Raw genomic sequence first — 24094 nt, 5'->3', positions numbered from 1 at the left:
AATTTTAAGTTTTATCTCATTATGAAATCACAATTGCTAAAAATTTTCACTTAAATAAATATTACTTAGCTGCTATAATACTTTAGAAAAAACAAAACATGACTTTAGGCTTTATTTCTATAGAATGTTTACCAGAATCAAAACTCTCTGCTCCTCTACAGTAAAAGGCTCTTGTGGGTTCTCAGAGACCAGTAGGTGTAGCGTGGATTCTGTCCTGTCCATCCAGTCTAGAAGGTTCTTGAGCTCCACATCAAACTCTGACCTGGTAGCAGACTCCAGCCTGCGTTTCTTGGACTTGACGGCGGAGGATGTGGTGGCAGCAGTCTCCGCTTCAATCACCTCTTCATCGTAGTACTCAGACACCTTCGACAGCTCAACACCCGAGTTGGCAATCTGGGGTACACACAGGGGGGTGGGGGGAAGGACATTTGGGGTTTATTCATTAGCTATACAGGCCTACAGTAAATAGTATAAATGCTAATTTAAACCTTAGGGTTAAGTTTTGGTAAAGATAATGGTAATTTACTTCTCAGTATTAGGATTTGGGTCTATGTGAGAATTTAGAGTAGTTTTGGGTTTGGATGATTATTTTCACCAACATAGGATGTATGAATATCAGTAAACAAATAAATTTTTAACTGCTAATACTATTGGTAATTTAGAACAAAAACAAAGAAATTAAGCTAAAGTAAAAAATAAAATGACTGACCTCTTTACTCTGGGACTCCATGTCTTGGACCAGTTTCTCCCACCTTTCCTGGAACTCCTCCAAGAGCGCTGAGATTTTAGTGATGGCTTCCTGGTTGTCTACCACAGCCACAATCTGCTGACCACACTCATTCAAGGCGTCAAACCTCCGCACCTGCTCCACCATGTCGTTCTCTATGGCCTGGGGCAAAACAATATGGCAACATCACATAGTGGTCAATTATACAACAAATATATGACTACATCACATAGTGGTCAATTATACAACACATATATGGCTACATCACTTAGTGGTCAATTATACAACAAATATATGGCTACATCACATAGTGGTCAATTATACAACAAATACATGGCTACATCACATAGTGGTCAATTATACAACAAATATATGGCTACATCACATGGTGGTCAATTATACAACAAATATATGGCTACATCACATAGTGGTCAATTATACAACAAACATAGGGCTACATCACATAGTGGTCAATTATACAACAAATATATGGCTACATCACATAGTGGTCAATTATATAAAAAATATAAACCAACACAACATATTTATTCAACTCAATAATATAAATTATAATAGTGATTGTATAGAAGTAGAAAAAAGTTTACAAAAACAAAAATAACTTTTGTGTTAAGTTTACACACATGTTCCATTCAGGACACTGATTTAAATTTCTTGCTTGAAGTTAAATCTTACGAGTCTAAACTTGAAGACAATAAATCCCTCCATTTAAAAGAAACTACTTAATCTTATGTATCTAAACTTGAAGAAAATAAACCCCTCTACCACAGAAGAAATTATGTTATCCTCAAGAAATATTTTTTTACCTTCAATGACTTGACCTGGTGTATGACCTGGTCTGCTGTTGTCAGTTCTGTGGCTTTCATTTCCTGGAGAATTCCTTCCTTCTCTGTCAGCCAATCATTGAACTTGTCCTGCTCGTCAGAAAACTGCTGCCACCTCATAAGAAGCTCCTGCAACAGCAGCCATTGTTCCTCTGTCCAGCGGCAGATCTGTGCCCATCTTCTGCCCAGGGATTCTAAAGTTTGCTCCATGGCAGCGCAAGCTAAAATATGTAAAGGAGGTATCACAAATATATTACAATATTAGAACTTTTAGAAAATAATTTGTTTTGCTTCTAATCTGATAAAATATTCAATATAATTTAAATTGTTTTACTTTGTATCTAATCCCAAATTATAGTTTTTAACCAATTATTCTTAATTTTGGCTTGCTTTGTTATCAGTAACTGAAAACTCCCTACATTACATTTGTCATTATGACTTCAATATGGATAACCATACTAAAAAAAATTCCAAACAGATTCTCATTAGTTTTAACCCTAGCCAAGGACTCAACCATATACACACATCAACTTAATACAACCAGTAACCAATATTTAAAAAATTAACCCACGCTAGGAACCCAATTATATCTGGGCCACAACAGCATCATCCACACAACAGCCCTACAATCAACTGACCTGACTCACATTACAACTCTAACCCACACCATCAACCACACCACAGCCCTACAACCAACTGACCTGACTCACATACAACTCTAACCCACACCATCAACCACACCACAGCCCTACAACCAACTGACCTGACTCACATACAACTCTAACCCACACCATCAACCACACCACAGCCCTACAACCAACTGACCTGACTCACATACAACTCTAACCCACACCATCAACCACACCACAGCCCTACAACTAACTGACCTGACTCACATACAACTCTAACCCACACCATCAACCACACCACAGCCCTACAACCAACTGACCTGACTCACATACAACTCTAACCCACACCATCAACCACACCACAGCCCTACAACCAACAGACCTGACTCACATTACAACTCTAACCCACACCATCAACCACACCACAGCCCAACAACCAACAGACCTGACTCACATTACAACTCTAACCCACACCATCAACCACACCACAGCCCAACAACCAACAGACCTGACTCACATACAACTCTAACCCACACCATCAACCACACCACAGCCCTACAACTAACTGACCTGACTCACATACAACTCTAACCCACACCATCAACCACACCACAGCCCTACAATCAACTGACCTGACTCACAATTCTAACCCACACCATCAACCACACCACAGCCCTACAACTAACTGACCTGACTCACATACAACTCTAACCCACACCATCAACCACACCACAGCCCTACAATCAACTGACCTGACTCACAATTCTAACCCACACCATCAACCACACCAAGCCCTACAACAACAGACCTGACTCACATACAACTCTAACCCACACCATCAACCACACCACAGCCCTACAACAACAGACCTGACTCACATACAACTCTAACCCACACCATCAACCACACCACAGCCCTACAATCAACTGACCTGACTCACAATTCTAACCCACACCATCAACCACACCAAGCCCTACAACAACAGACCTGACTCACATACAACTCTAACCCACACCATCAACCACACCACAGCCCTACAACAACAGACCTGACTCACATACAACTCTAACCCACACCATCGACCACACCACAGCCCTACAACCAACTGACCTGACTCACATACAACTCTAACCCACACCATCAACCACACCACAGCCCAACGACCAACAGACCTGACTCACATACAACTCTAACCCACACCATCAACCACACCACGCCCTACAACAACAGACCTGACTCACATACAACTCTAACCCACACCATCAACCACACACAGCCCTACAACCAACTGACCTGACTCACATTACAACTCTAACCCACACCATCAACCACACCACAGCCCTACAACAACAGACCTGACTCACATACAACTCTAACCCACACCATCAACCACACCACAGCCCTACAACCAACTCATACTGACCTGACTCACATACAACTCTAACCCACACCATCAACCACACCACAGCCCTACAACTAACTGACCTGACTCACATTACAACTCTAACCCACACCATCAACCACACCACAGCCCAACGACCAACAGACCTGACTCACATACAACTCTAACCCACACCATCAACCACACCACGCCCTACAACAACAGATCTGACTCACATACAACTCTAACCCACACCATCAACCACACACAGCCCTACAACCAACTGACCTGACTCACATACAACTCTAACCCACACCATCAACCACACCACAGCCCAACGACCAACAGACCTGACTCACATACAACTCTAACCCACACCATCAACCACACCACGCCCTACAACAACAGACCTGACTCACATTACAACTCTAACCCACACCATCAACCACACACAGCCCTACAACAACAGACCTGACTCACATTACAACTCTAACCCACACCATCAACCACACACAGCCCTACAACCAACAGACCTGACTCACATACAACTCTAACCCACACCATCAACCACACACAGCCCTACAACCAACAGACCTGACCCACACCATCAACCACACCACAGCCTTATAACCAACTGACCTGACTCACATACAACTCTAACCCACACCATCAACCACACACAGCCCTACAACCAACAGACCTGACTCAGTGTTGTTGTCGTCCACCACCACCACCATGTTCTGTAGACTGTCCACCTTCTTTTGTTCCTCCTCCAGACTTTTCTGTATCTCCTGTGGAGGACACAAAATATTTTAGTTTGATTTGGCTGAGTCAGCATTTAAATATAATGTTCATTTGGTGATATGGCTAAGTCAGGGTTTAAATATAATCTAACACCTATGGATCTTTCAGCGTATAGAGTGCTTTTAACAAAAAAAGGTGGTTTTTTAAAAGCGTCTAGCCATTTACCAAAATGCTGGGCTTTTAGAAATAAGAATTTTGTCATTATACTAAATTTTGTTAACAAGAAATATGTAATAAATGTGTCATTAAAATTGTGGCAACAAAAGTGTCATTAAAATTGAGTGAACAACATTAGAAAAGAACTGACTTTGTGCTCTTCAACTTGAGACTTGATGGCATCCAGGTCGGCACCAATCATGTGCTGTTTGACAATTCTTTCCTCCATGACAGTCAGCCAGTCACCAAGATCATCCAGCTGCTTCTGCTGAAGGTCCATCAACACCTTCTGAAGCCTGGAGAAACAAGTGACAGTTCAAAATGTGTTGATATCAAAGCCACCCAGTGCTGTTTATTTCACCAGTTAAACATTGTATTTACTTTAGAACGTTAACAAGCATTAGGTTTTTCTAAGGGACATTTACAGTTCAACTATTGTCTACACTACATTAGAATATATGTTTAGCTGCTTGGCACAGCCATGCAGATACATTAGATAAATATTTGTTCTATACAAAAATGTTGTATAAACTGATCTGAAGACTAAGATTGCTGTTTGTAGTGTGAAGTTGTGTTTTATTTAGAATAGAATTGAACACATATTTCTGTAAGAATCTCTGAAGATGTGTTGATGTTCAACATTAAAAATAATTGTATTTTTATAACAGGGAGGCATCATGACAACCAGTGGTTTGGTTCTTTAAGGTCACTGCCCTCCCCCCATCTATGACATTTCACTTGAGCCCCCCCGCCCCAGGGCTTGACATAGATATCCCTGTGTGTTTACATTCTGCTCTAGGTGCCTCAGGTCAGGTTGTTTGACTTGAGTAGGATCTAATACACAACTAGAGAACAACTCACACTAGTCAGGTGAAATACAGGTGATCTAATATGCCCTCATATAAAGTGGAGCTATAGGCCTAGGTAAGATAGAGACTGGATCATCCTACTCAAGGAACAACTGGATGAGTTAACTAACATAAGTATGGCACAGGTAGAAAGCCTGTTATGTACAACAGTTAAATAAAACTTATCAAATAGTGTCCAGATTTTTAGCAACTTAGCACATCTATACCTTAGGCAGAAGAAAAATGTGACCAGTGTGTTATACAATTGTTAGTTAGCGATTGTGTTAGTTTTATTAGAAAGTAGCTTGCGAATGATACTGATACGCAGACCAGTGTTTAGAATCTTAATAGCTGCAAGTCAGGCTCAACAGATGCCAGAACAATGTCAAGGAATGAATACCAATGTCTGACCTTGACCTTTTCCTCCATAATCTAGGCAGAAATGTTTCACTGTACCAACACATTTAGGTCAAAGTTAAATCCACATGTATGCCTGACTTAATCCACAGCTGACTTAATCCATTGCTGACTTAATCCATTGCTGACATAATCCACATCTTACTTAATCCAGTTTACTTAATCCAAAGCAGACTTAATCCACAACACCAAACATCTCATGTAATCCACAGTTGACTCTAACAGCTGACTTTATCTGCAGCGGACTCAATCCACAACATCAGACAACTGCCTTAATCGATTGCTGACTTAATCTACAGTGACTTAATCCACAGCTGACTTTAATCCATTGCTGACTTAATCCACAACGACTTAGTCCACACTACCATACAGCTGATACAACACCATCCATGAACTTGTTAAAGCTGACCAATGAATCCTACACCACCAATCACCTTAACTGACCAGTGGCTGAACCCTTTCTGCTGGATATCACGAGTCTGCACCCATGAACAGAGACACAAACATATCCCAGCATTCCACCAGTGACCTTGACCCTGCACGTGCTGACACCTGCACGTGCTGACACCCTGTCATGTGACTGACATCACAAGACACACACCCGGTTTACTCACCCTTTAAAAAAACTTTCGCTGTTGTATTCAGTAGAGTTGCGTTACTTTATCAAAACGTTACTTTAGTGTTAAGTGAAAAACTATTTAGTGAGACTGAGTTCAATATAAATCTGAACGTCTATGTATATGTGTGATAGGGAGAAATGTATGACACTATACTACTTTGTCATTATGGGGTAGTATGACATGATACTGTATATGTCATTGTGTGACAGTGAATATGAGAGGATGGTTAGTTAAAAAGGCAGAATTTCAAGAATGAAACTTAAACCAGTATACCGTAATATAAGCAAAAAATAAAAACATAACAGTAAACTCGTGTTTTCTTTCGTTAAAATAAGATATGTTTGTCTAAAAATGAATCGCATTAACTATTCGAAATTATCGCAAACTATGCTGCTAGACAAATGTGCAATGATTAGTGTGTTCGCTACGTAAATCAAATGTAATCAAACTAAAGGGAAGCTACTCTACACTAAAGGGAAGCTACTCTACACTTACCTTGTTGAATGAGACTGACATAAAAACTTCGTTAGGTGCCCTCACTAGCATTAACCCCAGTCTATTTAAAAACTACAAATGGACAAGTTCAATATTTGAACATACCTGTCTAAAATAGGGCATAACTGTCATTCTCTGATGTTAGAAAAAAAGGCGAATTTAGTAACTGTAGGCTTACCAAATTGGTACGTTATTTTCATTGCCCAGTGAGTTAAGCCATGTTGATAGATATGTTTGTAGAGCAAGAAGTGGCTGAGAATTTTAAGTAATTGTATAGGGGTGGTTACATTACAATATCAAGACTATCTTAAAGGCGGCTGAGCAATAATGTTTCATAAGCCGAGATCACAGAAATAGGTTAACTCTACTTTTTCTGTACTATTGACCTCCGTAGGAAAAATAAACTTCTTTTGTTTTAAACTTAGTGATAGCAAAGAACACAGTTGGTAATAGTAGAAGTATAAAACAAGCCACGTCCGTCAGAATTGTATGATCAGCACCTCACATGTTTGGTTACATTTAGGCCGTCAAGTTCTACCAACTACAGCCGAAGACTTCCGTATACACCTGGGTCATGTTCTTCCAACTACAGCCGGAGACTGCCGTATACATTTGGGCCAAGTCAAGTTCTACCAACTACAGCCGGAGACTGCCGTATACATCTGGGCCAAGTCATGTTCTACCAACTACAGTCGGAGACTGCCGTATACATTTGGGCCAAGTCAAGTTCTACCAACTACAGCCGGAGACTGCCGTATACATCTGGGCCAAGTCAAGTTCTACCAACTACAGCCGGAGACTGCCGTATACATTTGGGCCAAGTCAAGTTCTACCAACTACAGCCGGAGACTGCCGTATACATTTGGGCCAAGTCAAGTTCTACCAACTACAGTCGGAGACTGCCGTATACATCTGAGCCATATTCTACCAACTACAGCCGGAGACTGCCGTATACATCTGGGCCAAGTCATATTCTACCAACTACAGCCGGAGACTGCCGTATACATCTGGGCCAAGTCAAGTTCTACCAACTACAGCCGGAGACTGCCGTATACATGTGGGCCAAGTCAAGTTCTACCAACTACAGCCGGAGACTGCCGTATACATCTGGGCCAAGTCAAGTTCTACCAACTACAGTCGGAGTCTGCCGTATACATATGGGCCAAGTCAAGTTCTACCAACTACAACCGGAGACTGCCGTATACATCTGGGCCAAGTCAAGTTCTACCAACTACAGCCGGAGACTGCCGTATACATCTGAGCCAAGTCAAGTTCTACCAACTACAGTCGGAGACTGCCGTATACATCTGAGCCAAGTCAAGTTCTACCAACTACAGCCGGAGACTGCCGTATACATCTGAGCCAAGTCATGTTCTACCAACTACAGCCGGAGACTGCCGTATACATGTGGGCCAAGTCTACCAACTACAGCCGGAGACTGCCGTATTTAGCCGAAGAATGTTGGCTTTGGCTGCCATCCAAAAGAATAATTAGTTTAAAAAAAAATGAAAAAAAAAAGGTACAAGAGTAAAATCAAATCACAATTATTTTACTTTAATCGCTCTGGGATAGTTATTTAAAACTAAAAGACCAACTCTCTCAAACCAGCAATCCTATGGGCGACGTATTCGTCTGCAAATACACCTACGTAACATTCCCAAATATAATGGCATAAGGGGGAAATAACTAAGTGTACAATAATGGAAACATAGCCTTCGATTACTCCCCTTGTGTTGGCACTAAAAAAGCTAGTAAACCCTAAAAGGTTCGAGAAAGAGTGATCGTGTATTCAGCTTTAGTTACACTTTAAGTTTAAGTCACCCACAGGTCTCACACACCCGATACATCACCATCTTTACAGTTTAAAGACAACGATCTATGCATTTGATTTAGTCCGGTTTTTTTCACTTCATAAATATAAAATACTTAAGTACATGTATGGGTAAACATTTTTTAAAATATTAAATTGTTTTTACGCTTTTAGCTGTAAAGAAGCAAAAAAACATCACTTGAAGAAGGTTTAGACGCTGAAGTTAATTAGGTTGAAAAATCAAACAAACCATCAGCGAGAGGTTAATGAGTTCATAAAAGACGTCAACACCAGAGTTTTAAAAAATATTATTTTGTAAACAACTGTGTGTGCACGTGTTGTGTACTCACAGTTCATGTGCGATTGTCGCACTTGTGCGATGATCTAAAATACACTTGCATGTGTGTGATGGTCTAAAATACACATTCACGTGTGCGATGGTCTAAAATACACATTCACGTGTGTTGGTCTAAAATACCCATTCACGTGTGTTGGTCTAAACTACACATTCACGTGTGTTGGTCTAAACTACACATTCTCGTGTGTGATGGTCTAAAATACACTTGCACGTGTGTGATGGTCTCAACATACACATGCCAATGTGTGACAGTATACATAAATTCAGTGCCGGCGCCAGGTTATTTAGCGCCCTAGACAAAACTTAAAACGCCCCCTTTCTCACGGATTAATTACTAAAACATATGTATAAGAAAACAATTCATTAAAAGTGACATAATATTAATTTATTATCAATTATAAGGATATATCAAAATCAAATTTTATTTATCGTTTGCAAGCGTATTCATATTTTATTGAAATTGTCCACGAGTCTACTTTGTACTTTACGACTCCCCCCCCCCCCCCCCCCCACTTAGAAAATTTTAAGTGCTCCCCCACTCTCCCGGGAAAAATCTGGAAAAAAAAAAACATTGGAATTGGAAAAAAAAAGTTCTTGTAGATTTGGGATCTCCCGAGGTGAGCTCCAGAATGGACCTTACCTGTTTTAAGCTTGACTGTCTTTAGTTATAATTGTAAAATGTCTATACTGTGTGACTATTTAACGATTTTTTTTTGTTTTTGAAAAATAAAAGGTTATAAATGTTATAGAATCCAGCCTTAAATTGTTATATATGAATCCTTTAGGAGAGGGTGAAAAATATGAAAAGAGAATTGATTGAATGTTTAATTTACGACTAAGACTGTATGTCTACTAACATTAAGAATTCCAATCTACAACGGCTACTAATGAAATGTACTAATGCTAAAAAAAAACAACTAACAAACTATTTTGTTTAGAACTTAATTAGAACAATTGCAAATAATAACTTAAAGTTGTATTTATATGTACGAGGTCAACCTAAGGTCCAGGAATTTTAAATGAATATAAAGTTAAGCAACGAAGTATCTCCCATTTGAAAATCCAATTACCAAAATTTTATTCAAGGGAAATAACTTTCACAAGAAGAGCTAAACTAACCAAGTGTAACTAAGACGTTTAAAAACACAATAAAACGCTATAAATTTCCTTACAATTATAACAAAGCTTTTATATTAGCTATGTAACCTGTAAAAACAGTATATTTTACCTACTGAATACTTAACTGTAGGTTTTATTTGAAAGTCTAAAAGTGGTACCATTATTATAACATACTTCTATTCAAATTTGATGACATGCACTTATTTGAGTTTCGGTTGCACGGCAATAGCTACTTTGATAAAATTTTGGATCCCCTAAATAAAGGGACGTCTTTAAAAAAATCAAACACATGTAACTGTTTCAGAAATTGCTAGAATTATTAAATATAAAAAAAATAATTTAAAAAAAAATGTTTACGGTAGGTTATACATTCCATCCTATTTAATATTATATATTAATACATTAAGAATGTAAATATAGATTCCTAAAAAACTAAAGATTTTTCAACTAGAGAACGCCTACCTTTCTGTGTAGTGTGTTTCGTATCGAATTGAAATCATCTAACTTACGATAAACTCGACTACTCGATATACTTTACTACATTCACAACACATATCAAACTTCGATACCTAAACATAACTAGACTCGATGCTCCAGAACCACGACACCAACTCGTTTACTTCACCAAGCTCTACAAACGGTACTCCCAATCAACAACGATTTCACTGGACCTACTACTACACTTTAACAGTCAATATAATTCGATACCTTAATACCACAAGAATCAATACTCCCGAACTCCAGAACTACGATACTTCATCACCTGTATTCTCATTTCTCTGTTATCAATCAGATTCCACTAGACCTTCAACTACAAAACAGCCGAATAAAAATTATGACACTTTAACACTTCAATACTTTATACCTACGAAACCATATCAGCAACAGCCTTACGCCGTTACTCTCAAATCTAAACGATTCATCGAAGCTTACCAAACAAGTACAATACTTTGAACACCCCGTCATTACAAAACTCTATACACCAGGACAGATTTCCAATTCAAAGTCAGAGAAAACGAGACTTACAAGCCTTAATAAAATTAGATAACCGTTTAAAATGTTTGAAATTTAAATTACGAACTTATTTAATCGTTTACTACATCAATTATGTGACACCAAATTAAAAAGGCAAAGTGACTAGTAAAAAGCGCCCCGATCTTTCCAAATTAGGGAGGTGGGGGTTGCATTTTCACCATCGCGAATAAATATAGGCCTATATAGACCTAATTTTGGGGTGGGGGCGCAAAGTCGATCCTGGGTACCGAAATAGATCGCTACTCCTTTATAAAAGATTAGACACTTTTTGATAATCTTTTCTAAATACTACTAACACTCAACTTTGTTTACACGTTTGAATATTTATTTATTTGTCTGATTTGCTACTGGAGAGAATCTGCACTATGTGTAGAGCTGTAAAATAGTATGTAGGTAGAGAACAATTTTTCTTTTCAGACAGACTGTTGATCACACATTTATTTAAAGACGTTAATTAATTTATTGATTTATTCATAGGTAGATTAACCACATTAATTTTAAAAGTTTAGAAAAACGACTTTACTTTGAGCGAATAGTGACGTCACATGATTTGTTTACTTTTTTACATAAACAATGGCGGCTTGCATCGAAGATTGTGTTCCCATTCCAATGTTTAACGCGTTCTAAAGCTAATTTTCTGTCGGCTATAGCTTTTATGATACGTCCGTTTGCTTTTTTTTATTACGTTTCAGCACTATTATCAATGTTTTAACATTTCTTTTTATTTTATTATACAATACATTTCTCTAGATCTACAGATCAGCTGTCGAAGGGAAAAAAAGTTATGAATCTAGATCTAGGTCACTAGACTTAACGTAAATTCTAGATCTAGACTTAATATAAGTTCTACATCTAGAATCTATTTCAGGTCGTAATTATTTTATATAAATCTTTGCTTGTTTAGCTATGGAATTTGGGATATAGATCTAGGCCCCTTATTAAATTTAAAATATTAGGACCTATTCGCGTAACTGGTTTCTTAATTTGCAGTACAGTATAGGACTAATTTTACTCTGGTTAGTCAGTGATGCTATAGCTAAGATGATAGTGGAATGGCTATTGTGCGGGTGGTATGGGTTCGAGACACATCAGGGCAGGTCAAGTAGAGTTCGCCTGTTTCTTTGTCCTCAGCATATAAAGGGACAGTCGGGGCAGAGACATGCTCGGACGGAATCGTTTTTTAAAACGATAAAAACATGTCTTCTGTGACTTGAGGGGCACTGGGCAGGTGAAGTAGAGTTGAGTAGGTCACTTGTGACGTCCGTATATGAAGGGATAGTGTGGTCAAACCCATGCTCAGCCGAAATCGGTTTTTTAAAGGTTTAAAGGGAAAAAACCGTCTTTTTGAATGTGGGGTCTGGTTTTTTGTGACGATAAGTGACAGACGTGATGTTTTTTATGGATGACCTCCCCCCCCCCCCAAAACCCACAGTTATCCAAAGGATGACGGGTAAGTCGAGTAGCAATTAAATCTTTTTGCGCCCCCACTAGGGATGGCGCCCTAGACTACCGCCTTATAGGTAGCGCCGGCCCTGCATACATTTAGTAATGTTTAGTCGAATGTCGTAAATACCAGCCTGGGGTGGGGGTGTAAATAGAAATGCCAGCCTAGGGGGGGGGGTGTAAATAGAAATACCAGCCTGTTGTAGGTGAGATCAAACACATTGCGTGAGCTCAATCTTAATTAACCTAATTAAAACTTACTATTCGATGGGGTCTGCTAACACAGCACTTGTGTTATCGGCCGTTGAGTCACGTGATGCAGACCACACCAACACAGTGCTAACAACAGACGCACACACCCTCCACCAAGTTATAAGACGCCAGCCAGAAGATGCTATCATACCTATTGTTAACCCATTATTGCTGCATGAAAGTAAGCCACATTTTTGTTCTCTCTCTCTCTAGTGGGAAAACCCGTTGACCAGAGATAGGTTAGGGCCGCGCAAGTCGCAGGCTCGGGATGTGATACAACATTAGACAACAGGACCACCAGTGATGGGAAGGGGAGTGGAGAGATGCCTCATTGTTAAGTTTATCTTATCAGTCGTCGTAATACCATCTGGAAATAGCAAAGGTGGGAAGAGGGGAAAACGGTCGTGGTGTTAAGGAAAGGGTTAGTTAACTGAATATGTGCTAGAAATGTGTAAAATAGACAACACAATTCTACGCTAGACAACGACTGGGCCGATTTTAAACCCCGTTAGCTTGGAGTTAGGAAATGGTCGATAATATAACTAGAACGGTAGATATGTAACCGTCAATAGAACTAGAACGGTAGATATGTAAACATGAGATCACGACGAAAGCCCAGATAGGATTTAGTGTAACGGTCAGGTAGGACTTAGTGTAACGGTCAGATAGGACTTAGTGTAACAGATAGGACTTGGTGTAACGGCCAGATAGGACTTAGTGTAACAGATAGGACTTGGTGTAACGGCCAGATAGGACTTAGTGTAACGGTCAGATAGGACTTAGTGTAACGGTCAGATAGGACTTAGTGTAACGGTCAGATAGGACTTAGTGTAACGGTCAGATAGGACTTAGTGTAACGGTCAGATAGGACTTAGTGTAACGGTCAGATATGACTTAGTGTAACGGTCAGATAGGACTTAGTGTAACGGTCAGATAGGACTTAGTGTAACGGTCAGATAGGACTTAGTGTAAGGGTCAGATAGGACTTAGTGTAACGGTCAGATAGGACTTGGTGTAACGGTCAGATAGGACTTGGTGTAACGGCCAGGTAGGACTTAGTGTAACGGTCAGGTAGGACTTAGTGTAACGGTCAGATAGGACTTAGTGTAACGGTCAGATAGGACTTAGTGTAACGGTCAGATAGGACTTAGTGTAACGGTCAGATAGGACTTAGTGTAACGGTCAGATAGGACTTAGTGTAACGGTCAGATAGGACTTGGTGTAACGGTCAGATAGGACTTAGTGTAACGGTCAGATAGGACTTAGTGTAACGGTCAGATAGGACTTAGTGTAACGGTCAGATAGGACTTAGTGTAACGGTCAGATAGGACTTAGTGTAACGGTCAGATAGGACTTGGTGTAACGGTCAGATAGGACTTAGTGTAACGGTCAGATAGGACTTAGTGTAACTGCCCTACGTATTACCCCAGCACTGACTATGATTGCCGCAGACAGAGAAACCATTAGGTCGAGACAGATAGATAAGACGAAGACAATTATGGGCCCATTGTCTAAAGCCCAGAGATCATATTTGGTGAGTCTGGGATACGGGGGCTCGACTCGTTCATTAGATGGGAGGGAGATGGGACGATGGTGCCAAAAAGAAAATTAAGCAACGTCTATAAAAATGTGGGTAGTATTGTGATGGTTTATTCTTTATGGCACAACTAAATGTATTCCTATTTGTATGTTTTAAATGCTTTTAATTTGATTGTTGTCAGTTGTGTAATGTAAACTAACCTTGACGGCAAACAAACACAATAACATACAACATAAAACAGGAGTATAGGTAATTTATAATATACCTAATGGAAATAGAGGAAGTAACTCGAGAACTTAATTGGAATAAAAGAAGAATTTTGAGATGTTTGTGTTGTGACAAACGTTTGTTTAAGGCAACCATATGAAAAGTGTTTGTTTGTGTTTGTGTGCATCACACTCGGTACAGACAACGCACAAACAACAGCAAATGATGGACATGGGACTTAAACATCCTGCATGCAGCACCAACTAGAGTAGATCTGATGTACTCACTATTATGAAAGTCTGAACTTTTGACCCCCCCCCCCCCCAAAACGCTTAACATCTACGTACTCACCTAGACTGTCTATCCAAAACCTTGACCCTTAGCCCCTTCCACCCAAGTACTCACCTAGACTGTCTATCCAAAGCCTTGACCCCTGCCACCCAAGTACTCACCTAGACTGTCTATCCAAAGCCTTGACCCTCCCACCCAAGTACTCACCTAGACTGTCTATCCAAAGCCTTGACTCTCAGTTCCTCCCAACGGTTGTTTAAGAGGCTCATCTGTGTTCGAATCTCCTTGTCCTCCTCGGCCGTGACCTTCCCATCAGCAAGAAGGTCATTCCCTTCCTTCAAGACCCCGCCTATACTGTCCTGGTGTCTGGTCAGTTCCACCATGAATTCCTGTCAATGGAACCAAACAACAGGACATTAAAATACACTATAGGTGAATCATAACACAACGTGAAACAAGATACATCAGGGAATACAACGTACATCATCAGACACTATCTACCACATAGAACACAGTGTAAAACAAAACGCTGTAGTGAAATACCCACAAGACAAAACGGACAAAACACCACACCATATAGATCGTCGCCCAGAACATAAGCCAACAGTAAACAAGTAAGCAGGCACAGTGATGGAATCAACTGGCCTACACAAAGTTACCTCATGTTGGTTGAACTGTTCCTTGACCTTGTTGACCTCACTAGCGATTGGCTCCTGTTTTTCTATAACTTCCTCAGCGTCCAACAACCAAGTGAGGACATTCTCCAGGGCGTCCTGGTAGGACATCAGGTCCACTGACACGGTGCTCATTGTGCTGTGTCGGGACTCAGAACTGCTCATGGACATGGCCGACTGGAAGTAGAAAGTAAAGGGTTACATCTGGGCAGAATTCAACAAGTGAGTAAAGGGTTACATCTGGGCAGACTTCAACGAGAGGTTAGAGGGTTACATCTGGGCAGACTTCAACGAGAGGTTAGATGGTTAACTTTGGACGGATTTGATCGAGAGGTTAGATGGTTAACAGTGGGCAGACTTATACGAGAGGTTAGAGGGTTTACATCTGGGCAGATTTGAGCGAGTGGTTAAAGGGTTACATCACGGCAGACTTCAACGAGTGGTTAGAGGGTTAATTTTCGGCAGACTTAAGTGGTTAAAGGGTTAACTATGATCAAAGTGGAATAAAAGGGTAAAGGGTTAATTCTGGGCAGAATGAAACGAGATAGTAAAGGGTTAACTTTAGGCAGTATGGAACAAGAGGGTAAAGGGCTAATTATAGGCTAACGAACAAGACATAAAGGGTTAATTTTGGGTGGAAGAAGAGAGTAAATGGGATACTAGATGGTGCTATGTATGTTCGGCAGTCTGGAACACGCGAATAACAAAGTTAACAAGACAGAAATAATTTAATTTTACTCATACTGCAACAAGAGGAACTTCCGGCAATCGGAAACTATACGTAAAGGGTTAACTTAGGGCAGATTACAGAGTGGGACATCAGATAAAGACGAGCTTAGGCAGATTATAACAAGAAAATGTATAGAGGGGTTGGAGGCCGATGTTGTTACTGATATAGCAATATTGACATACATTTTTATTTCTACGCCAAAGGTAGCCACAGGTACAGACATTAGTGCTAGTGAAGACAGAACAGATTAAGACAGGATCCAAGCCCACCTCTCGCCACGGTACCAAATCTCCAGGTGTACATAGCACCTGGTTTAAAGTTTAAACACTACGACAAGTTAGCTCTACAAAATACACCGTTTTGGATAGTCCACTTTCTTTACATTAACAACATTGAATATCATTATTGGTTAAAAGGCGGTATTGAGTTGTCTTCAAACTGAAACTAGATGATGATATTTTTCGGGAAGAGTTAAATATGTGGTAACTATGTGTATATAAACCATTCCTTAATTAGGTTGTCAAGTTGAAAGTGTATTTCGCGATTATTAACAGCTAGCGGTGTTGGACAGGGTAAATTGCGAGACAATTAAGAGATAATTGCTAGAGACGGTGTAATTAAATTTACTGTAAGTGCAGTCCGGTCGTTCTAGGTGTACTGTAAAACTAAACCACGCGACCATCGCCGGATGTAGGAAATAATTTTATACAAGGTTTTCACAGACAAGAGTAAGAAATTAGGTAGAAGGGCCGCAAGGGAGAGAACCGTGTTGCACCCAATCCAGTTCTTTGATGTTGGGCACTTTGCTCGGGGAAGTCTGGGATACAGGATATCACGTGGTTTCCCTGGTCCAATAGAATCACACGTCTATACCGGATGCCGACCATCATTGTTTAAACACGTTTTTAATACGTTTAAAATGTTTTATTTTCATGAAAAGAAGTTGTATACGTATTTTACTATTGTAAATTACATATTTCTTCATTTATTTATATCAGAATGTGTTAAAAATTGTTTTTTTTTACTGGCTGCTTTTAAGACAGATGAATGTCTAGTTTGTAAATTTTACAACACACCCGAACTTTGTGTTGACTCAAATTCACATGTCCTCTTTATACGACCACTAAATGAACATATTGTCTTTAGGGCCTTTTTAATTAGCCATACCAGAAATTTAAGTCTCTAAAATTGACAATAATAAAACGCTATTATTTATGTATGAAGTTGATATTGGTCAAGTGAGAAAAAGTTGAAATTATTCAAGTGAGAAAAAGTTGAAATTTTTCAAGTGAGAAAAAGTTGAAATTTTTCAAGTGAGAAAAAGTTGAAATTTTTCAAGTGAGAAAAAGTTGAAATTTTTCAAGTGAGAAAAAGTTGAAATTATTCAAGTGAGAAAAAGTTGAAATTTTTCAAGTGAGAAAAAGTTGAAATTTTTCAAGGGAGAAAAAGTTGAAATTATTCAAGTGAGAAAAAGTTGATATTATTCAAGTTAGAAAAAGTTGAAATTATTCGAGAAAAAGTTGATATTGGTTAAGTGATTAGGGTATAAATAGAAGCTCCAAAACATCCAAATAATTCCAGCCTCCAAATTAGAAAAACATCTAAATTTAGCTCCCCTCCCCTTTCCCTCCCCACCTCTATTTAAAACCAGATCTGAGGTACCCGCATGAAAATAAAACACGCCTAAACCAGCAGACAATGAGTTAATTGTGAACAGAATGCTCGCCCATTGCATTCATCTAGGGGAGACAATTATTTTATTATTCCATTTTTATCCTCCAGGAAATGTTTTCCTTCAGCTTGACGTGTCAGTGTAAACAAGAAAAATGTGAACAAACGAAAATGGCGAGCTGATCGAGAAACTTTATACAGGATTTATAATTTTCAGAAATCTGGTGTACTGACGCTCAATAAACATTTCACGTTTAAGCTGTTGAAATGATTTAAACAAGATGGACGTCAATAATTTAAGTTTTTTTTTCTTTCTTGTTGCGTTGACACGGGCGTGGGGTTATCGGGAATTTCCGAAGCAAGTCACACGCAATGTTTGCTTGCCTTCGCACCATTCGGTGTTGAATCGGGCCCATTCTTCAAACAGCGCGTTCGGTCGGCGATATGGAAACAGTAGCGGTACATGGGTCAGTTGTCCCATAAACACGGGTCATAAGATATGGAAACACTAGCAGTACATGGGTCAGGTGTCCCATAAACACGGGTCAGTCAATATGGAAACACTAGCAGTACATGGGTCAGTTGTCCTATAAACACGGGTCAGGCAATATTGAAACACTAGCAGTACATGGGTCAGTTGTCCCATAAACACGGGTCATAAGATATTTAAACACTAGCAGTACATAAGTCAGTTGTCCTATAAACACGGGTCAGGCAATATTGAAACACTAGCAGTACATGGGTCAGTTGTGCCCAAAACACGGGTCAGGCCAATACAGATTTTATTGGGTCTAACCCAGTGGCCAAAGCACTAACCCTGACCATAACACAGTGGCCTTAGTCTAAATCATGTGGTCAAAATTTTAGCCCCGTGGCCAAAGCCCTAATCCTAGCGCAATGACAAATGCCCAAGCCATAACAAGGCGTCAAAGCCCTAATCCTAGCTTTTATCATCTGTCCCAAGCAGAAGTCAACTGCAGTGCATTTAGAAGTATTCTTATCCAATCGTATATAATTAATGGTTGTTACAGAAATTAACCCCACATGTAGCCTTATACGCGGAACCTCTTCATGAACAAAAGAACTCAGCCAAACTCGGAGCGAGGTAAGTTTAATCTATTACAGCAAGCAGTACGTCATTGTTGTTTGATGAACACGTCATGACTGACCTTGTCAGCGACACGTCATCACTAACACATCCGTTTCATTCTGTACTCGCGCCTTTAACCTTAATCTAAAACGTAACCAGCGTGTCGGGAGATAACCTACGCGATACACCGCTCACCTAACCCACGCGATACACCGCTCACCTAACCCACGCGATACACCGCTCACCTAACCTACGCGATACACCCTCACCTAACCTACGCGATACACCGCTCACCTCCAACTGAAAACATCAGCCTGACGTAACACAAAACGCACAACAACCGCCACACGTCCAGGGACGGTCTGTTGGCTTCAGGGTAGGGGCGGGACGGGATATACGTCATTAGCGCTACGCCGGCAAGTTTTGATAAAACACGGTAATTAGAAAACCCATTTTTTTTTAAAAAATAACTAGGCATGTACGATTGTGCCAAATTATTGGTGCAACGCGATTTCTCTGTCCAATCGATTTAGTATTCCCAGGATGTGACGTTCCTACCCACGATAGAGCGAAAAAAAATGATATATATTTACACTAGACAGACTCAAACGATTGCCGTAGAGATATTTCCGACAGAGCTATTGTAGCCAGATCAAATTGTTGATACATGGCCAAATGTAAAGGACAAATATCTACGTTTTTAAAAAAAAAAATTTTTAATAACTACATAAAGAAAATGAAGTGGCCGTGGTATGAATGAGAGTAAATATGAAAGAGATAATATTTAACCGTCACAATTAATTTAATTAGATAGTTGATCATATCATCATTATGAATTAATAGAAATATCTTTTCCGTATTTTCCCCAAACCCTCGAACCGAGAATGTAACCAACCTTTACAGATGAGACATGTTACTCGTATGTTTACAGTTTTTTTTTCTCTGTTTAAAATTCACCCACTTTTTCCCAGAATAATTTAAGCAATTAACTAGCACATTCCACTGGGCTCACGAGAAAAATAAATCACCGTTGCTACACACAAGGGCATTCATCAAGTAGACAAAACGCGGCCTGTATCTTGGAGTCAGGTAGAGGAGAATATATATATATATATATATATATATATATATATATATATATATATATATATATATATATATATATATATATATATATGTGTGTGTGTGTGTGTGTGTGTATACAAAGGACGATACAGTGACTAGTATCACACAGGTAGGTACTTGTGTGACGTGACACTATTTAAGTAATTATATGACGTGACACAATGGTACATACATTTGTTGTGTGACGTAACACAATGGTACATACATTGTGTGACGTGACACATTGGTACATACATTTGTTGTGTGACGTGACACATTGGTACATACATTTGTTGTGTGACGTAACACAATGGTACATACATTGTGTGACGTGACACAATGGTACATACATTTGTTGTGTGACGTGACACACTGGTACATACATTTGTTGTGTGACGTTACTCACTGGTACATATATTTGCTTGTGTGACGTGACACAATGGTACATACATTTGTTGTGTGACGTGACACACTGGTTTATACATTTGTTGTGTGACGTGACACAATGGTACATACATTGCTTGTATGAAAAGACAAAATTAAAGACTAGCAACAGTCGAACATTCAGGAATTTTAAGTACCCTATGAGCATATTACTTATCTGTAATGATACCGTTCTTTAGACTTGGAGAAGTTGATAATTCCTACATGTTTACAGTTTATTGGTTCAAACCATTGGGTCTACTTGAGTTTTGTTAGAAGTTTCAAGGGTTAATAGTAGTTAAAAAGGAACAAATTAGCTTCTGACCGCTACGTTATAGAAAACAAGGGAAGTAAGATTGCGTCATGAATGATCTCCCCTCGCGTCTAAACAGTCAAAAGCTGTGCGCTTGCATCTGGTCGAGTCTGGTAAAGTCACGTGGTGTGCACTTGACAGGTGAAGGGTGCACGCTGGGTATTTTTTTTTTCAGGATGCACATGCCATCCCCAATCTATGCCTAAAAGGTGAGTCTATTTAAACACCAGAGTACACATTCTTGACCCATTTTTTATCAATATAAAAAAAAACGACAACAAATAAAATTAGTAGTCAACATCTAACACGGAAACGAGGTTATCCATTAAAAAATTAATTACTATTTCAAAATACGAAACCAAATAAAATTGGAAATTTTTTATTTTCATTTTTTATCTTCGGTTATTATTTTGACAGATTCAAATATCACTAAACTAACAAGTCTAGTAATGTTATATATATAAGGTATGGTGTATATAAATACACACAATTGGAAGTGTAATTGTGTGTGTGTGTTTGAAATAGAGTGTGTGAATGGTGGTGTCTGATGGTCACTCGACAGTACCAAACAACACCATCTCCCACACCTGGTTTATGCAATATCTATGACATTTTTCAGTATCAGAAATTACGCCACCAGATTAAAGTTTCTCCCTTTGAGAACCCTGGAAGTATGTGCAGAACAAAACACCAGGCCTCTACCCACTCCCCTGCCGTACCCTACCCCGTACCCCTGCCGTACGCCCCCCCCCCCCCACCCCCAACTAAAAAAAAAGACAGGGAAAATAAAATAAAGGTGATAGGCGGCAACTTCAATGTCGTTTGGCAGGCGTCCATCTTGTAGCAAGTGGTTGATGGGATAGCTCTGGGATCTAAATGGGATAAACTCAGCATCGGTGCTGGGAGCGACGGTAGACGTGCAGGTACGTGGAAGATGTGTCTACGTCAGTTTTACGGCTGGGGTCTGGCCTTAAGGGGTGCCAAATACGACCTCTCTAACCACTGGACTCATCGAACTTGTACATAGAACTAGTCGTCATAAAAAAAAGTTATATTAAAATTGTGTAAAAAGAATTATCCTGAGTTGAAGTTAACGGATGTTTTTATTATATTTTAAAGTAATTTATTATTTTACTGCTAGTACTGTTAACTAATGTTATTTAAAAGAAATATATTTGCAAAACTTTATATGTATTCAAAATGATGAAGCTAGCTTTTTTTCTAAACACTACTTTATGTTAATTTAAAAAATAAAAGAACAATCGCCGTTAAGTCAGCACAAGAATGGCTTAATTTAAAAGACAAAGACGGAAACAGGATACGGCCAAGTTCAAGGTCAGAATGAGGTCTGCGATAAAACACCAACAGATGAAAACTAAAAACAGGGACACCGACTGGCATCTAGATCTTTAATCAGCTGGTTTTAACAGAAACAAAAAATGTGTACTTACACGTCATCACAGCACACAAACACACGAACATCGTGTAGAACAAACAACACGGTGATAGAAGTAGAGGGTAACACACAGCGACCATGAATGAATCCCCCCAACAACAGGGGTGACCTCTGACCTTACGCTCACTGGCAGGGGCCAAGACAAAAGGCGGAGAGAAATGAGGCCGTCGATTTCAAACACTTGGACTCTCCCGGCCGCGGGGAATTGAACGGCTCTTATTTTCTTCTTTAAATCGGGGGGAGGGGGGGGGGGGGGGCACAAGGATGCGTACTTTCGTTTGTTTTTTTGCATGCGTGTGTGTGTGTGAATGTGTGAGTGTATGAGCGTGTGTGTGTGGGCATGTGTGTGAGCGAGTGTATGTATGTGTGGGTGTGTGTGACTGCGCTTTTGCATGTGTGAGTACGTATGTGTATGATTGTATGAACATGCGTGTGTGATTGTGAGTGTTAGTGTATGAGCGTGTGTGTGTGGGCATGTGTGTGAGCGTGTGTATGTATGTGTGGGTGGGTGTGAGTGCGCTTTTGTATGTGTGTGTGAGTACGTATGTGTATGATTGTATGAACATGCGTGTGTGATTGTGAGTGTTAGTGTGTGAGCGTGTGTATGTGTGTGTGGGTGTGTGTGACTGCGCTTCTGCATGTGTGAGTACGTATGTGTATGACTACATGAACATGCGAGTGAAAAAGAGTGCACATATGATCGTGTGTGTGTGTGTGTATATATATATAAGCAAATGTGTAGGCATTTGTGAGTGGACATGTAAATGTGAGTATATGAGCAAGCATTGTGTATTATAGCGGTAAATGTGTGTGGTACGTGTGTTGGGAAAGCATGTGTGTGTGACATGTGTGTGTGACATGTGTGTGTGTGACATGTGTGTGTGTGACATGTGTGTGTGTGACATATGTGTGTGACATGTGTGTGTGTGACATATGTGTGTGACATGTGTGTAAGCCATACGTGCGGGCGGCATTGTGCGTGTTTGTGTGTATTCGAGTCTATGATCATCCATGTGTATACACGTGTGTGTAAATAACATATTTATATAACAAACTTGTCACAGCCTATGTGAGCTGGTCACTGTCAAATGATGTCAGCTAACCTGTCTTATTGTCTCTCTGTTTTGCTCCTAGACCTGGCTGTATTACAACTGAATCAACGGACATGAGGGAGTTTTAACAACAGGATATCACTGGCCGTCTGCCAGATGTAGAGAGTCACGTGACCGGCAATTAGTTTATCAAACGACACCTCCAGGCTAAATTTGATTTCTCATGTAGATAAAACACACCCAAGCTTACATCGAAGTTGTTGTTGCACACTTTCTGCGCGTATTTCCTCTAGCACTGATGCGCACGTTGCACCGCCAGCCTGCTATGAATGCACCGATTCTACCCCGTGCATTGGGCCGCGACGCCTCATGTTTTCATTTCGTTAGTTAAAATAGACAAAGCTATAAATAGTTCAGCTAGCAGTTAAAAATAGCCTCCGATTGGAAAGTGTTGGCATGTGAATTAGAAATCAAGTCAGTAGGAATACGAATTATCTCTGAGTGTATGTCTATGTTTGTATTTTTAGTATGAAATATTTTTAAAAATAAGTCTTAAATATAATCCTAGTCAACGGTATTGATTGTATCAATTGTACTCGCACTGAAC

At 39.7% G+C, this 24094-nt stretch overlaps 1 protein-coding gene across 21 annotated transcripts in view; it reads right to left on the bottom strand.

Annotated features, from left to right (window-relative positions):
* The window catches only part of LOC131941899 (dystrophin), a 301691-nt gene that overhangs the window by 167378 nt on the left and 110219 nt on the right, over positions 1-24094 (bottom strand). For 17 of the 21 annotated variants that reach the window (XM_059301490.1, XM_059301480.1, XM_059301481.1 and 14 more), the window contains 7 exons: positions 15634-15825; positions 15182-15363; positions 4691-4835; positions 4280-4370; positions 1552-1790; positions 710-889; positions 133-393 (listed from right to left, as the gene is read on the bottom strand). In XM_059301490.1, coding sequence (XP_059157473.1) covers positions 133-393; positions 710-889; positions 1552-1790; positions 4280-4370; positions 4691-4835; positions 15182-15363; positions 15634-15825 — 1290 coding nt within the window. Of the gene's footprint in view, positions 1-132; positions 394-709; positions 890-1551; positions 1791-4279; positions 4371-4690; positions 4836-5798; positions 5894-15034; positions 15061-15088; positions 15110-15135; positions 15160-15181; positions 15364-15633; positions 15826-24094 lie in introns of those variants that run through there. The other 4 variants (XM_059301500.1, XM_059301499.1, XM_059301498.1 and 1 more) reach the window with 4 other exon arrangements.

This window comes from Physella acuta, unplaced genomic scaffold (assembly GCF_028476545.2).
Source record: "Physella acuta isolate Inbredline_101_S28 unplaced genomic scaffold, ASM2847654v3 ptg000376l, whole genome shotgun sequence".
In the NCBI taxonomy this organism is placed as follows: Eukaryota; Metazoa; Mollusca; class Gastropoda; family Physidae; genus Physella; species Physella acuta.
Note: the sequence above shows the minus strand (reverse complement) of the source record. Positions and strands in the feature narration are given on the sequence as shown.